Below are 17,984 nucleotides of genomic sequence, written 5' to 3'. Positions count from 1 at the left end.
AGAGCAATGGCAGTACACAAAATCCAATAGTGCACACACACACACACACACACACACACACACACACACACACACACACACAAGCATGCACGCACGCACGCACGCACGCACGCACGCACGCACGCACGCACGCACGCACGCACGCACGCACAACCCATCCATTCCTCAATCATGTTTAGTTTTTAAATCCTCTTCCCATTGTTGCATTTCCCTGTCCACTCGTATTGTCCTTCTATTAATGGTGCAATTGTGGGAATCGTATTGTTGGATTACGCTGTTGTTCGCTCTTTGAACGTGAAGCTCTTTGCTGCCTAAGTGTTCCAATAAGCACTTAAATCAATAAATAAATACGGTTACGGCATGCATGTGTGCAGTACATGCCGTCACTAGGACCACACACGCGCAGGCACGCACGCACGCACGCACACACACACACACACACCGGTGTGCGTGCGTGCACTCTGAGAGTATTGCAAACACTCTCAGAGTTAAAATGAGCAAGCAGGATGTTGAACCGCGCCGAGCGGTGACAGATCCCCATTACCCTGGCCCTGACCTCGGCAGGGCTCACTTCATTAAGCCGGCCACCGAGGTGAGCACGACTTTAAGCCCCCCAACCCCCCCCCCCCCCCCCCCAGGTTTAATCACGACTTCCGTCCCCGTGCCAATCACAATTATGGCCCTGATAATACCGTCCCGGGATGACTGGAGGTCCCCCACCACCACCACCACCACCACCACCCCCCCTCCCCGCACACAATAGATAGAGGTTAATTTGTCAGCAACACAAGGGAGGGCCACCCCGGTACAGGGGGCAAAAAGGTCATCTCACCGAATCCAGCGGAGAAATGTGGGCCAGCAATTAAAAAGTCCATCAGTATGCATGCTTTTTTGCCCCGTGGTTTAATGAGCACGTTTGCCTTAATGGAGTCGGGGCCCCGATAAGAGGTGGACGCGGTAATGGTCAGGTATAGCCTTAAAGCTGCAAAAAAATATTTGTGTCCCTTGTTTCTCTCTCTCCCGATGTCGAGAGGTAATGGAAATGAGGGCGGTGGCGCATCTAGTGTGTATACAACCCAGTGCACTGTCCGCTTCAAATAACTTTGACCGAGAGGTGTTTGTCAGACAATGAAGACAAAAAAACACCCTGATGACATTGATCATTTCCTATACATGGACATTACATGGCATACATATGTAATTACCCGCAAGCGGTGAGTCTTCAGTTGGCGGCACAGACATTGCATAAAGCCATGTGGCAAATAAGCGGATGGGTCTATAAGCAGATTTTCAGATTTCAGGCAGACACATGCCCAAGTTTGAGACCGAACGGTCAGGCACTTTCGCACACACACAAACACACACTTACTCAACAAGTGTGAGTGTTTCGGCGTCCTCCCTCCCTCCCCTGACTGACCGGCTGCCATGTTGGTTTTGGGTGTGTTGTTGTGCCTTTGCAGGCCAGCTGGCGGCGGGGACGTGTGAGATCGTGACGCTGGACAGGGACAGCAGCCAGCCGCGGCGGACCGTCGCCAGACAGACCGCCCGCTGTGCCTGTAAGAAGGGCCAAATCGCCGGGACCACGAGAGCCAGGCCCGCCTGCGTAGACGGTAAGATTATATGCTGCGATGGTGACGGTGTATAAGGGCGGGGGTGTTGTGTTGGGGCTATGTGGGCATTGGCTGTTTTTTTTTTTTTTTTTTTTACATATCGTTGCTGTCTGGGGGCTTCTGTGGGGGGTCCCTGGAACAGAATTTTTTTCGGATGGGGAGGTGCAGGGCGGTCTGCCGCAGCCAAATATATATCAACTTGGAGATTCTTTGGGCACAAAAAAATGAACCAAATGTGAACCAAGTGGTGCAATTCCCCCCCCCCCCCCCCCCCCCCCTCTCTCTCTCTCTCTCTCTCTCTCTCTCTCTCTCTCTCTCTCTCATTACAGACACAGCACTACCCCTCTCTCTGTTTCTGGCTCCCCCTACTGGTATAAATACGTAACATACTCGTGCTCAAAGACACACACACACAGGTACACAGGTACACGGACAAAGTTGGATGTAGAAGTGGTTGCACCACTTAAAAAGCGATAGAAACAATATTGTGATCTATATGAGGCCAGAGGCGAGTTGAGGAAAACTCCAATCCGGGGGCCCGATTTGTATGGTATGCTATAGTACCATACATACATACACACCCCCCCCCCCCCCCACACACACACACACACACACACACACACACACACACACACTTACTGCCTGTCGATGTCGACGATGACGTTGCTCCAAATAGAATGTATGAGTTGATTATTGTGGTTGTCAGACCTCGTCACACAGGAGGGGCAGGCGTAGGTGGTCGGAGGTCCTTTGGCATGCACGTTGGCCTCTGTGCAAAACACAACACAACACAACAAACATTAGCCCAATGAATACAAGCAAATAGTAAAAAACATAAGCAAAATACCAGGTCAATTAAGCAATATTACACGAGAGGGTGTTCTTCAACGTCATTAATAGGAACTCGCCTTGAGTGTAATATTGCAATTACACAACAGTTACCCTTAAAACTAAGAGAATGCTGAAAAATAATAATTTCTCAATGACAGATGTATAGCCACTACGACCACAAATGTCCCAAGAAACTACCTAGCCTAGCCACAGAGTCTGCTGTGCTCTGAGAGAAATTAAGCGCGACTGAATTGTTGGTTTTTATTTTAACCAATCACATTGCTTCCTCAAAACGACCTGTTGCATAATTAACAATACAGGTAATACAATTAGATACACAATGGGTATAACTATAGGATTTAAACTGTTCAAAAGGTGGCATTGAATCCAGTTTGTTGAAGGCCATATCCCAGGAGTCGGGGGAATTGGAAGAAAAGTACGATTTCCCCACGTGTTGAACAGACCTCATTTGCAGGATATGAACATAATATGCCAATATATGGCAAATATGTCGAATATATGTTGCATAACAATATGCCCTATTCAGGTTCCATATCTACATGTGGATTTATAGGAAATATGTGTCATATTACAGTGTGTGTGTGTGTGTGTGTGTGTGTGTGTGTGTGTGTGTGTGTGTGTGTGTGCGTGCGTTCATTGCATTTTCTTTACCTATTGAAATGCATTTCTCCAGGGTGGGATGTCTGTGTGACTGACGTTTGATTACCTACACTACAGTAACTGTTGCTGTGCTTGAGTGTCGCGTCATCGGCATTGACACAAATGGCCCAGTTGAAATAACAGTAAAAATGGACGTTCTCGTGCTTCTGGCAGCGCTTCAGGTCGTAAATGACCGGGTTGTTTGTCAGATCAACCACAGGGGAAGGACAGTTCTCTCTCTCTCCTCCACCACCCACTGAGAGGCCTCTTACACCAGTGGCGTGCACAGATTGACACTATAGGCGGTGCTAGAGCACCTGCCCTTTTCCCTCTGGACAGCAATATGCCCAATGTGCCTATATACAGTGTACACTGTACAGTATGTGGACCATGGTGACATTGATCAATTCTTGATAAAAAGCTTCCAATATATTATTTAGGCCCAAAAATCTATAAATTACACTCACACTATTAGGGCAACCGGCCAGTTCCACGCGCCGCACAAGGTGCCCTTTTTTTCACTTGAGCAGCTAAATGTCTAAATGTCACACAATGTTACACACCAACACCACTGCCAAACCCTCCAAATCTCAGCCTCAGGAGTCACTCCTCCCTTCTGAAGCTCTGCCACCCAAATGGGAATCAATATTGGCTTCCCAACAAGTTGCACAGATTACTCCACTGCATCTCAGAGGCAAATATTGTTCTCTTTACTCCACAACTTATATATTATGCATGCTTCATTGTGTTGCCAGTACTGCAGCTGTATTTAAACAGGTGCAATATTTAGGCTTTCACTTGTCATATCGAATGGTGCCTCCAATATTCAGATTTAGAGTTTTTGAGTTTGTTATTGCGTCCTAGCTCTAGGCTAGCTGTTTTAGTGAGTTCCACAATTGTGTTTCTATGCACCGTTTATTACTGTTCTAGATCTATCTGTCTGGCTGTCTGTCTGTCTAATCATTTTTGTCAGAGGAAGTGTAACCTTTTCAGGTGGATATTTAATCAACAACACGGCTAGTTCTGCCCTGCTTGCTCCCTCTCTCAGTACTCTGGTAATGTTTATTGCACTATAACAGACACTGTCAAGGCTGTTGGTTTCATTCCTGTGCCGTCATCCTCCAGTCATTCTCTGTCACACAACTAAAGCCAGAGAGATGAAATTGGTCACTGTCCCCCAACAAACTATGACTCACTTCTTTGCAAGGTGACGAGGGAAAATAGCAAATAACTCGCTTTGAACTTGCATGCTTTTTCTTTCTTTTAAATTGTTTTCCCTGTGCTTGTTGGAACCAGAACTCGAGGGATCCGTGTCAAGGAGGTTGTGTGTGTGTGTGTGTGTGTGTGTGTGTGTGTGTGTGTGTGTGTGTGTGTGTGTGTGTGTGTGTAGGAGGTGGTGTTAATTCAACTCTGAATTTAAACGTAGACTCATGAGGAGCATTTATTCTTGAGCATAGCACACTTGACTATATCAGCATGAGTGTCTGTCCAGCACGACCCACTGACCTGCAACACACCCTCTCTCTCTCTCTCTCTCTCTCTCTCCCTCCCTCCTGGGCACGAGTTCGCTAGCTGAATACATATCAAGTTTGAGAAGCACTAAGACAGCTCAGAAGCACAGTATCTGGGTGGCAGGCTGCTGCTGTTAGCACGTCACCACTGGTAGAGTATACAGTTTCGAGGTATTTGTAATTTACTCGCATACCTGTACATCCCTTTGTTCAATACTTTATACTTCTAAGTTCTAACCCACTACATCTCAGGGGCAAATTATGTTTTGTTTGATTTTTTTACTTCACTACAATGATTTGACATACTAGTTACGACTCGAGTTACTTTGTGTATTTTTAGGGCCCAAGCACTGCACAGTAGTGCAAAGCCCTATTGAAATCACAATGATTGTTTGATTATTTCCCCCGAATGAATCACGTTTTTGAGGTGCTAAACGTACTCGAAAAGTTGCGAAATTTGCACACACATCACAAGTGGCGTAAAATTACTGAATGTAATCGTCTCAAAAAGGGGCGTGGCCCAATGGCTCAACAGCACCCCCTACACATATTTGTGCTTCAAGCCCCACAATACGGTTTCACCTACATGTATGAAATTCGGTACACGGATGTCATTTTTAATTTATTTTGGCGTTTTGGCACAATTTATTTATATTTCCACGGGTCACACTTTAACAAACTCCTAGCAGGAAGGTCCGTTCCACAAAAAACTCGCTCAGCGTACACAAAAGACCTTAACGATGAAAAGTTATCTGCTCCATAGTCAATATTTGCCTGCAACTTGCACGCTCGGTCATCGCTGCTTGCAGCTTTAATGATTATTATTATTATTATATAAGACAGTGGTATTTACAACATTCTGAAAGGTTTTTAACAAAAAAAACTTCTGCATAGTGAGTGCTTTTACTTTTGGTACACATAGACTAATTTCGAGGCCATTTACTCTATAGTAAAGTCTTGAAAACAGGTCTTGGTATTTCTGCATAGCATTGCTGGTAAAATAATAATAATAATAATAAAAATAGAAATAGCCTAGTTCCTTCCCCAAGATAGTGAGAACAAATGAAAGTCTAGAACGAGTTGCTCTGTATTATTTTTGTTCTTGGGTATTCTTAGATTTGTTTCCAGAACCTTACTTTACTTCTCCAGAGCTCCAATTCTCCAAATTGTATCAAAGTGTGTTCTCAGCGGGTTTACACGCACGCACACACGCACACACGCACAATGACACAAACAGCTTTTTTTTTTTCCCAGTCTACTTTTTTTCAGCACAACACGACAAAATATAATACAAAGACGACAGTCATGTATGTTTTCCCTGTAGGGTGGAAGCAAACTGCCACGCAGTGCAGTACATTAGCATGAACATAATACAAACGCACGCCATCGCAGCCTTTCATTCTGTGCCAGTTACAACACAGCAGCCATACCCCATTAACCTTGCCTTGATGTGTTTCTCCACAGTCAAATGCAGTGTTACCATGGATTTACTAAGATGGTACAACATGTAAATCAAATAGAGCCTTTTTATACATTGACAGATAACTTAAAGCGTCAGTAACATGTTGTATCTGGTCCATACCATACGGTTAAAACTGTCAGAGCTGTCAGAAGAAGCACCGCCCATTCACCTCGGAAAATGACGAGTCAAAATGGCGTGTCATCACGGGAATCATTTGTCTCCCCCCCCCCCCCCCCCCTATAGGAATACATTGAAAAGTGGCTGTGGGAATTACCATATTAAACACTTTATTAAGGGAGTAAATACATAACTTTGTTAACGACCATGACCTGTGATATTTCAGCTATCACACGTTGCGTTTTCTAATTGAGCATAATTGAGCTGACCGTTTTTGCAATTTTCATAGCGAAACAGAGCTAGCGTCGGTGGCTAGTTGCGAGGGGCGTGTCTTAACTCTTCTCCAGGCTGGTTACAGCGGGCTACAGAAGCAACTATCCCAAAATGAGTGCTTCTCTGTGGGTAGTAGTATGATTATGGAGGGTTTTTTTCTCTGACTTGCTGAGACAAATTATAATAACATAAGATTGAGTGATACGGAACATGAAGCGTATTTGCGAGGGAACGTTGATGATAATTACAAGAAATTAAATGAAATTTAAACCAAGCACTTCGTCCGAGGTTTTCGAGACAAATGAAAGTTATGAAACAGCTAGATTGTGAATAATTTTGAGTGTGCATAAATCAGTAGGCTATTGATTAATAAAATAATATTAGGGTTTCCGCTGGGCGTATTGGGCCGGCCACCTTGGCCGACAGGATTGTATTTTACCGGACAAAGAATTAATTAATCTCCTACATTTTAACGTGAATGTTTGCAGAGACAGTACATCATCTGTACTTTACTGAGTAGTTTTTTTTGTAGTATTTAGTAGTATATAAGCGCATATGAATATAATTTACCAACCTATTTCAATTAATTAAATAATGAAAATATCTGGTCTATAAGCTCACAGCGCATTGTGACGCTTGTAGGTATGTTATTTTCACTATTGATTCTATTCTCTTTACAAGTCTGGAAAACCTACATTTTGTACTTTGTAATTTTGAATTATTCAATAATACATTTTAAGTAAATCAGAATAGGCCATATCGGCCATAAAAATGCCATATCGGAACGGTCTCAAAATAATACAGATTATTTAATCGGTTTTCACCAGCAATTTTTCTTTGAAAGAGTTTACTAAAAGAGTGTTTACTAAAGTGTCTAGTAACTCTAGTCTAGAACAAAAGCCAAATCAAATGATGCAAGTACAACTAAACTTTAAAATTTTCTACATTTAATGTATGTGCTCTCATTTACAGTAGTAGTCATTCAGTTGTGAAAACAGACACTTGGAAAAGAGTATAGGCTATTTATTGATTGATTTATTATTTCATTTATTAGAAGGGCTTTGGGCCAAGCCCCTATAGGGCCTAGGATTGTTTCCATTGTGGTCCTCTGTGTAATCTCGGAATCAGTCAGAACCTGTATCGGCAGATATGACCCTGCAAATAATCGGGAGATTGGATTATTGGTCATAATTTCATAATCGTGCCACTCCTAATTTGAAGTACTTTAACTCGAGCACAAATTTGACAGAGCGAATTCCACTTGCATGCGAGCAATATTTGACCAGGATCTATATGCTTTAATCTGCAATCCATCACTGCAATCAGCCGTATGTGTTCAGTATACAGTAGTAGCTTGTGTGCATGTTTTCCCAGATGGCAGTTAGTAGCACAGTAGTGGCAAAATGCATACAGTGTACGGGTCTTACTCCGGGGTGCATGTATGCACCAGTCATCATGCTATATATATATGCATACTCTCACACTAAATATTGAATACCTTGGATGATAGCCTATAGTATAGTGTGAAAAAATAAAAATAAAAGCCTGACATATACCAGCCCTAAAAAAAGAAGGAAAAAAAAGGTTAGAGTATATTTATTTGGCTAAATACTTATTAAACCCTCCGAAGGTCGTGACCACTTTCAACTTGGTGTCCATATTTTGGGGATATCATCTCTTTAATTTTTTTCAAAAACATCTCACATGCGGCGGCACTTTGCGCAGGGCTTGTGGAATGGCTATTGTGTGGCTGTGTCATACAACGACATTATTCATTCATGAGCAAAGAGAAAACACGAATGGAGATACGAGGTTTCTGGCTGACCTATCCCCCCTACCCTCTCTCCCTCGCTCTCTGTTAATAGAACTGCATTACCGACGTAGCCCTTCTGCCCGGAACCGGTTGTACCTCCGCCGTCATAAATCTGGAAGGTGTTGCAATGATGAAGTGGGCCCAGGTGTTCGCAGGTTCCGAGTTGTTGATAACGTCATGGGTTATTGATGCCCTATTATTGTGCGTCTTTGCTCTGTGTGTGTGTGTGTGTGTGTGTCTTTTTTCTCCTCCTTTTATTTTGTAATTAATCTGGGTCGAAGAGGAAAGAGGCCACTGGAAGTTGCTTTCATGTTTTCAGAAGTGCTTGATAAGCACATGAGATTGCCGTGAAAAGCTCTTACATTCAACATATTCCACTAATTGCTTTCAGCCACGTTATTCTTCGATCCATTTTTTTTTCTTTGCCGTGGGTGGGTGCATGGGTGGGGGTGGGGTGTTCTCAGTTACAGGGGGCTCGATCGAGTCACCCTAATAAACAGTGTTCCCTTAATCTGCGCCACCTAAGCTATTGGTTCCAGGTCCGAGGATCCCCAGGGGTGAGTCCTTGGGGGCGAAGGCGTTCCATGTTCAAAAGGCATGTGCAGTGATTTTGCTTTTGTACAAATGTGCAGGCAAAAAAAAACACCTCAGGCTCACACCCGTGTGAAGTGAGGGGCGCTCGTATCATCATACATCATCATACATCATCATACGTCACATTCCGTGCTCAACCAATCAAATCATCACAGATATCATTCCGGGCCAATCTTTCGTCACTTTTGGCGAAAACACAGACCAAAAGCTGGACATGCCTCTCAAAAAAAGGGGAAAAAAAGAAAGAATACAAACAAAAAACTAGGGGTGTTCAGTGCATGTGTTGAGTCAGTAAGAGCAAGCTTATATACTTAAGAGCAAGGGCGGTATTGCAGTCACTGTACTGCACTGTTGTGACGAAAAGAGTTGAGCGCAAAGGCAAAGCTCTAAATCTACCGAGCAATCTTCGTTCCTATACCCTCACCCATGGTCATGAAGTGTGGGTCATGACCGAAAGAATAAGGTCGCGAATACAAGCGGACAAAATTAGCTTTCTTCGACGACGGGTGGTTGGTAGAGATTGGGTGAGTTCAGTCACACGAGAGGGACTCAAAGTATAGGCTTCTTCACCTGGAAAGGAGCCAGCTTTGGTGGTTCGGGCATCTGGTTTTAGGATGCCTCTCGAGCGTCTCCCTATAGGGAGGTCCTCGATGCATGATGTCCCACTGAGAGGAGACCTCGGGGCAGACCAAGGCGCAGATTTTTTTTTTCTTCCCGCGACCAGACTACAGATAAGTGGTTGAACATGGATGGTGGAGTAAGAGCAAGCTGTCTCTCTTTTAGGAAGAGGCCAACGTATTGGCTTCTCTGCCCGCATAGCGTTTAGGTGGAGGTGTGGTGGAGAGAATCTTTTTATTTATTTATTTAGACTGTTTTGCTGCCCGTCACCCCCACATTTAGCTTGCTCCCAAATATGTCCCCCCAAAGATAAGCACGCTGCCCAGTGATGTCATGCGGCAGCCCAAGTCTATGGTTTTTTTATGTCTGCTTTAAGCATGCCCCCCCCCCCCCCCCGTATAACGTACAAAAGCAAACAAGGGCGTCTCACTTGATGTTTGAGAGGCGCTCCGTCCTCCAATGTCTGGCTTTTGAAATGACGTCGTAAGGCAACCAAGTCTATGGACTCTTAATGTTTGTTTACAGCGGTTAAACACACATTGAGGCGTCATGTGGCAGCCACCTTCACTTCACACAAGTGTGATTTTATTTCGTTTTTGTTTCATCCTTACACTGTAGCTACACATTAAGTAAAGGCTTCCCAGGCCTTTACCCTCCAAAAAATAAATACATATACATTGTGGGTCGATCCTCTCTATCGTCCACACACGGCAATGTAGTATAGTGTTCAAAATGTGTTGTTCTGTTTTTGTTGTTTTTTTGTTTTGTTTTGTTTTTACTCTTTCATAAAGGGAACGGCACTTTCCCATTTGTACGGTATAGGGCAGCTACTCTTCCAATACTATAGCAGCTATACCTGCTTTCAGACACGCTTGCACGCACAATCTTGTAATAGTCAGGCCTAAACGACACTCTCGTCATCTATCCCCGACAATGCTCCCTTGTCCTCGATGCCCCAGGACTTCATCTCCGTGTCCGGGGACATGTTCTCCAGGTGATGGGGACCCCACACGGGAGCGGTCAGGCGGGCCCAGCGCTCCCGGAGCGTGCCCCCGGCGCGGCAGAGCTTCCACAGCACGACGGCGGGCATGCACACGATCGAGGACAGAGACAGGCACCATCCGATCACCTCGGCCCACCACGGATACACGTACGTCTTGTTGTAGGTCATCGGCGTGTAGGTCACCAGGTAGAAGATGAAGACGCCCGCGCAGATGCCGGGGCTGAGGAAGGACCAGCAGCATTTGATCCCCCACGCCAGCCGCGGCTTGTAGCCGATCATGTGAGCGACGTCGCCCATGAAGCGGTCGGCGCCGTAGACCCAGGCCACCACGACGCATTGCCACGACGCCTGCCAGAGCAGCGTGATTCCCGTGACGGCGTAGTAGTCGTACAGCTGGAACACGTACAGACCCCCCTCCGTGATCATGGAGAGGCCGATGACGAAGCACAGCAGGGAGTACAGTCCCGCGAGGACCTCCCGCCGGTAGCGATGGTCGAAGCGCCTGGGAAGCAGGTCCAGCGTCGCAGCGATGAACCCTTCCACGGCCGCGAACTGGCTGCCCACGCCCAGCAGCAGCAGCATGAAGAAGAACAGCGAGGCCCAGATTTGCGCTCCGGGCATCATGGTCACCGCTTTGGGGTACGCGATGAACGCCAGCCCCGGGCCTGACTCGGCCACCTCGGAGATGCTCACCCCTTGCTCGTTGGCCATGAATCCCAGGATGGCGAAGACGACGAACCCGGCCAAGAAGCTGGTCCCGCTGTTTATCAGGGAGAGGACGTAGGCGTCTCTGTAGCAGTCGTAGTGGAAGCGGTTGTAGCCTCCCAGGACGCTCAGGGCTCCCATTCCGATGGAGTAGGAGAAGAAGATCTGAGTCGCGGCGTCGATCCAGATGTGCGCGTCGCCCAGTTTGGACCAGTCCGGGTTCAGGTAGTACATGATGCCGGCGTAAGCTCCGTCGAGCGTGAGTCCTCTGACCAGCAGGACGGCGAGGATCACGTAGGGGAACATCGCCGTGAAGTACGCGACCTTGCCGACGGACTTGACTCCCTTCCACACGCAGAAATACACGATGACCCACGCGGCCAGCAGACACAACGTCAGCTCCCAGCTGAGCATGCCGGGCTGCTCCAAGCCGCCCGAGATGCTCAGCACCTTCCTCTCCCAGAACTCGGTGACGGGCGACCGCGCGTGGCGAGCGAGGTCCTCGCACGTCGACGCGCTGACGTTCCCCATGAGGGTTCCGTTCAACAGGCACTTTCCCCTGTCGACGTCCAGCACGCACATCTCCGTGTTCCACGCGTTGCCGCAGGTGCTCCAGGGCAGCGCGGACCAGGTGAAGGTGGAGGTCAGGGACACTATCAGGTAGTAAAAGGACCACGCTATGATGATGATGTAGTAGGTGTTGAAGAGCAGCGTCAGCACCATGGAGGCGTAGCCCAGGCCGTTGAACAGAGGGGCGATGTCCCACACCTTGACGCCCCCCGCCTTCATGAACTGGCCCACGGAGATCTCCAGGAAGAAGATGGGAATGCCCGCCAGGAACACGAGCAGCAGGTAGGGGATCAGGAACACGCCGCCGCCGTTCTTGTAGCACAGGTAGGGGAAGCGCCACACGTTGCCCAGGCCCACGGCGAAGCCCATGCACGACATGATGAAGTCCAGCTGGTGGGACCAGGTCTGTCTCGCCGGGGTGTCGTCGCCCCGCACCAGTGATGTCTTCTTCGTCGCCGCCAAGCCATCTTTCTCCTTCTTTGTCACCAGAATCTCCTCCAAGCCGTCTTTCTCCGGTCCCTGAGCCTCCATTCTTTGTCACCTCTTACTTTGGCGATGCTGTAAGAAGTGACTATAGCAGGTTGCACACAACCCCTCTTCGGTCTCTTCTATATTCAGCCTTACGGTCCCCTGTTAAGTGTAAGCTTCTGGTTGTCTCTCCTTAAACTAACAAAGTCCGGGCTACTGGTTATCAGTCGATTGATGTGAGTCAGTCAACAAAATAATCAGTTTCACTGAAGAAGACGACAACGCAGCCTTAAATTGCGGCGTCAAGATACGTCACCACTGGGAACTGTGACGTCACGCTGCTTTAGCCCTCCATTTAGCTCCATATTTGGCAACAAACCGTAGAGGCACAAATGAGATGCACAGACAGAGAGAGATTTGTGGAATGTACATGTGTAACCCAATGCTGTATAACCAGTTGTCATTTTCACAGCAAATTTTGATTTAGTTTTAGTCACAGTCTTTCGAATAAAATGCCAATTAGTTTTAGTCACATTTTTGTCATCTGAAATGTTTTCATTTTAGTCATTTTTAGTTGACTAAATGACATAAGAGTTTGGTGAACTACATCTGCAGTTGATTTAATCGACTATGGCGCCATGGCTCACATTGTGAACTTGTAGATCGGCTATTTTCGAATCATGACACCCAAGCACGACCAAACTTAAAATGACTCGTCTTAGTTCTACTGGATCTCTTCTCCACTAGTCACTCCATAGCATTTTTAGTCCAGTCTTAATTCATTGCGGACATTGTCAGCGTATTAGCCACTGTTTTATTCAGCGTAGCATCGTTTTTATTCAGTTTCTATTTCGTTTTTTAGAAAAAAAAGGTATATCCGACCAACATTTTCCGGGGTCCCGTGTGGCGGTCCTTGACATAAACAATTTAATACGGCTCTATTTATGGGTGCTTGGGCGCATCCGCACCGTGTTGTGAGTAGAGCAATTAATTCACGGGTGGCGGGCTCCGCGATTCCCCCAAAAATACCCTTTTTGTTATGATCCTTGGGATTTCGGGGATCGATTGGGTCAGTCTTATGTTGTTCTCTTCCATGCCTGTTGTTGTTGTTGCTAAATTATAACTGTGAAGCTATTAAGTAAGGTGAAGTTCTCTAGCAACCTGCAGTGTCATCATGGCCTGATCATTCACAAACACAATATTGGTGACAAGGATGGCTTATATTTCTCTCCCACCACACCACAGGTCCTATAACCCCTTACTGAAAAAGCCGGGTGAGCCTCCAGTACCCCGGAACTCGCTGGAAACAGTCCGACGCGCTGTACAAAGAACAAAGAACAAAGAAGAGTACTGGTGAACGAGAAATGCAATTAAGTTTAACTTGTGCAATGTTTCGAAAACGAAAAGAAAATAATAATAATAATAATTTTGAGCTATATGTGCAATGCAATCGGACCAAATTGTCATGGCCAGTCCATCCGGGTTTGGTTTTCTGATTTGAAAATGTATTTTGGAACGGGTCAGAATTGGATTTAATTTCACATACAGTATATACGGTATATATATTTTTTACCCGTAAGTTGCTCTATAGTTGTGAGCTCGTCTTTCCTGCTATCCTCAGCCCGGCACCACAACGTGCGAGTGGGGCTTTGTTCAGCGGTAACACCGGATGTAAATGTGAGGTGTCTCTGTGATTATACTTTATCTCCCTCATTAAAGGCCGTGGGGGAACAGCTGTGTGTGTACACCGGCCGGCGAAAGCAAAAGCAAAGCACTCTATTGTGACCGAAATGATAAAATGCATAATTAGGTAGTCAATGTTGTGTTCCCGTCTCTCTCCCGCTCTCTCTCTCTCTCTATCCGTTTTTAAATTTACCTTCATTGGCATGGTTTAGCATTTTAATCTGTATACATCGCTTTCATTTCATCGCTGTCGGGCAGAAACCTTGTACGTATCTCCGTTATTTCAACGTAAAACAACCAAGGAAAATCTGTAAATGAAATGCCCTACTTTCGCCGTACAAGTGTATCCCGCAAAAGTACTGAAAATAAAGGCTATACTATTTTGCAATGTTCTGTAAAATATGTGTTTGAAAGTTAATGGACGTACATGGTTTTCACCCGCAACAACTTAATAATGAATGTGTCTGCTTGCTTCTGTCATGTTAAGTACTGCCCCATCTCTAGTTGTCATGCATCTGTGATTCTGTGTGTGTGTGTGTGTGTGTGTGTGTGTGTGTGTGTCTGTGTGTGTGTTTTCACTGATGAAAACTAAATGAAAACTAAGCTATGATGACTAAGCTATGAAAATGCTATAGGAAGGGACTAGTTGACGAGAGGGACTCAGTGATAGCAGTGATTCTCAACCCGTTTAATTTCAAGGACCCCCACTTTCACATGCATCACATGCATCACATGCGTCCACAGACATGGCATTTCTATCTCTGGGACACCTATTTATATTGTAAAATCAATGTTAATTTAACTCTGAGAGTGTATAGTCCTCCAAAAGGATCCATTTGGTTACAAACTATCATTTAGCTGGAACTCCCTCAAGGACCCTAACCCTAACCCACTTTGGGAACCACTGTTCTAAGTGACCTTTAAAAAATGCTGAATCCTGGAACTGGTGGCAAACAAACGGACACAGCACAGAAACAGCTAGGAGGGGGAAGAGGCCCCACCACCTACAAACGGACACAGCACAGACACAGCTAGGAGGGGGAGAGGCCCCACCACCTACAAACGGACACAGCACAGACACAGCTAGGAGGGGGAGAGGCCCCACCACCTACAAACGGACACAGCACAGACACAGCTAGGAGGGGGAGAGGCCCCACCACCTACAAACGGACACAGCACAGACACATAGCTAGGAGGGGGCAGAGGCCCCACCACCTACAAACGGACACAGCACAGACACAGCTATAGGAGGGGGCAGAGGCCCCACCACCTACAAACGGACACAGCACAGACACAGCTATAGGAGGGGGCAGAGGCCCCACCAAACGGACACAGCACAGGGGGTCCGTTTGGTGTTGTTTTCGTCGACTGAAACTATGACCAAAAATGTTCGTCGACTACCTTTTTTCACTGACGAAAACTAAATGGAAACTAAATGTAAGCTATGGTGACTAAAACTATGACTAAATATATTGATTTTGTCAACAAATAAAAACTAGACAACAATGTTAGGAAGGGACTAGTGGACAAGAGATCCAGTATAAGCGATTGTACACTTGGTTGCATGCTGAAAATAGCCGATCTACAAGCTCAAGTGATCAAAATACAAAATACATTTTGCTCGACTAAATCAACTGTAGATTTAGTCGCCAAAATGTTATGATATTTAGTCGACTAAAACTAGACTAACACTAAAACATTCTGGGTGACTAAAATGTGACTATAAAACTAAATTAAAACTATTCAAAAGACTATGACTAAAACTCAAATCCGCTGCCAAAAAACAACAACACTGACTGGCCATATACACAGTATTCATCGGGACTGAAGTCACATATGGGGCTATACATGCATGCAATGTGCGAAGACAATACATTGTTATCCTCGTCCCTTCCCGACCCTGGGATCCTCTTATAGCCCTAATCCAGGGGTGTCAAACTGGTGATCCACGGGCCGCCTGCGGCCCGCCTGCCGCCTAATCCCCTTGTTGAAGAAAAATAAATAAAGTGAACGGATTCAAATGAAGAAAAGTAATAACACGTATAACCTTCGTCACTTTGTTGCTCTGCATCCTCCTCCTCCTCCGCTGTCACGCTGCAGGGAGGAAGGGGAGGGGGTACCCTTTTTTTTTTTTTACAAGAGCGGTTATGGGAACCACACCACATGGCCAAAATAATATTAGTGCCGTGGCTGACAGGCAATGTGAAGGCAAGATGAATGTGGGATAAAAATAAAAGGCAAATGAATACAAATGCCGTCTCCTTCACCTAGAGGAGAGAATAAATCATATGGAGACTAATGTGGTGAGTCTCTCTCTCTCTCTCTCTCTCTCTCTCTCTCTCTCTCTCTCACCCACCAATCTCATTCCATGTGATTGAGTTACCTCCGGAGTGTGTGTCAGTGTGTTCCTATCAGCGTGGTGCGTTGGGGTGGGGGCGTGTGGTGGTGGTGTCGGAGGGGGTTCAGCATCGCTTATACACTCTGCGTGTGACGAGTCACCTGCGCGACGCGGAGAAACGAAGTCGGAAAGTCGGGCCGAGTAATCTGACAATATGAACGGATGCCACCCGCCCGCCCTGTCATGTATGCGCATACGTGCGTGCGTGTGAGGCGAACGTCTTAGTGCTATGAGCAGCCCGTTTGGACATGCCACGCGGATGATTTCTCTTCTTCTTCTTCTCTAACCTCTTTTATGCCCTGTGAGTTCCGCGTTTATTTTCCCTGCACCCCATGTCTAATCATACACATCGGCAGCAGTGGCGGCTCTACAGGGGGGGCATTGGGGGGCAATGCACGCCCATATTGGACTCTGTGCACAACCCAGTCCAGATTGGCCAGTAGTACCCTATATACACCCTACCAATATTTTGTTTTACAAATATTAACATTATGTTCTTCATGAGTATTGTGAATATTTTCTAATTAATTTAAAAGTAAATAGAAATACAGGGTAATGCGCAGAAGACATCCTCGACATTTGTTTGTGGTCGGTGGTGTGCATAATTGTAGCCTATACTTGTAGCTTTTTTCAACGCATCACTGTGCTTATAGTATATAGGCGAGTAACATATACAGCATATGTTACAGTACTAGGTTGTTGGAGAAATAAAGTATACCCCCTTTGGAAAATGTCCCCATGCTGATTTGTGCCTTGAACTGGCACTGATCGGCCAGGCTGCCACTTATGTGGAGTGGACTATATATACCAATATGTCTTTTGCACCTTACAGCTTAACATCATGTAGGCTACATAATTATGCTGTATCTGCCGGTCTTTTGCTACAGTATGGCCCTTATTTATCAACATGGTGTACACCCGGTGTACACCATGTTGTACACCCAATTTTGGGGTGTACACCACGTTGATAAATAAGGGCCTATATGTGTAGGCGTAATGCGGATATCTTGACTTACTTTATGCTGTCTTTGACATGCTCTGCTCTCCCTCCATTTTGTTTCTCTCCCTTTTCGGGAAAATAAAAGGTCTGTCAGGGTGGAAGACCTGCATGTGACTTTTCCCAGAAAATGGTAGAAAAGAACCTTTTTTTGTCCACTTTCTGGGAAGAAAATAACCTTTTTTGTCCACTTTCTGGGAAGAAAATAACCTTTTTTGTCCACTTTCTGGGAAGAAAATAACCTTTTTTGTCCACTTTCTGAGAAGTTAACAATTTCCCCCCCCGTCTGCTATAGGGACGATATGGTCTCATCCAGCTTGATGGGGTGTGTGTGTGTGAGTGTGCGTGTGCATGCATGTGCGTGCGTGTGTGCGTGCGTGCGTGTGCCCCCACGGCCGGAGGCAAGTGAGCGCCACTTGGCCGGGCAAACACGCAAATCTCTCCCGATTCTAGAGCGATTACTGCCAGTGGGGTTGTCGTCCCCAGGGGAGGTGACTCTCGGCCTGAGCACTTAACCTGGACGTGGTGCTTCGAGGGCCTCAGCTGTCCAAATGGGTCGCGGACTCGCGTCCCTCCAGCCGAGCTGTCGAAGTCACGCCAAGTGCACGTCGTCCGGCCATGCCTTCCCTGGGGTTTTGCAGAAACCCCCCGTTCATTTTCCTCGTGGACTT

General features: G+C 46.2%; 2 protein-coding genes across 2 annotated transcripts in view; one reads left to right on the top strand and one right to left on the bottom strand.

The window, feature by feature from the left end:
* Positions 1 to 17,984, top strand: part of LOC308310591 (chemokine-like protein TAFA-5) — a gene marked incomplete at both ends in the record, with an annotated part of 119,216 nt that overhangs the window by 56,706 nt on the left and 44,526 nt on the right. Inside the window, one exon of the mRNA XM_080756977.1 lies at positions 1,461 to 1,610. Coding sequence (XP_080613103.1) covers positions 1,461 to 1,610 — 150 coding nt within the window. The remainder of the gene's footprint in view (positions 1 to 1,460; positions 1,611 to 17,984) is intronic.
* On the bottom strand, positions 10,391 to 12,298 carry LOC308310559 (sodium- and chloride-dependent creatine transporter 1-like; the record flags this gene model as incomplete). Its single annotated transcript, XM_080756946.1, has 1 exon — positions 10,391 to 12,298. One exon carries the CDS (start codon positions 12,296 to 12,298, stop codon positions 10,391 to 10,393), a length of 1,908 nt encoding a protein of 635 aa, XP_080613072.1.

The sequence above is a fragment of the Protomyctophum bolini genome, assembly GCF_963924005.1.
Source record: "Protomyctophum bolini genome assembly, chromosome: 23".
Lineage (NCBI taxonomy): Eukaryota > Metazoa > Chordata > Actinopteri > Myctophiformes > Myctophidae > Protomyctophum > Protomyctophum bolini.
Note: the sequence above shows the minus strand (reverse complement) of the source record. Positions and strands in the feature narration are given on the sequence as shown.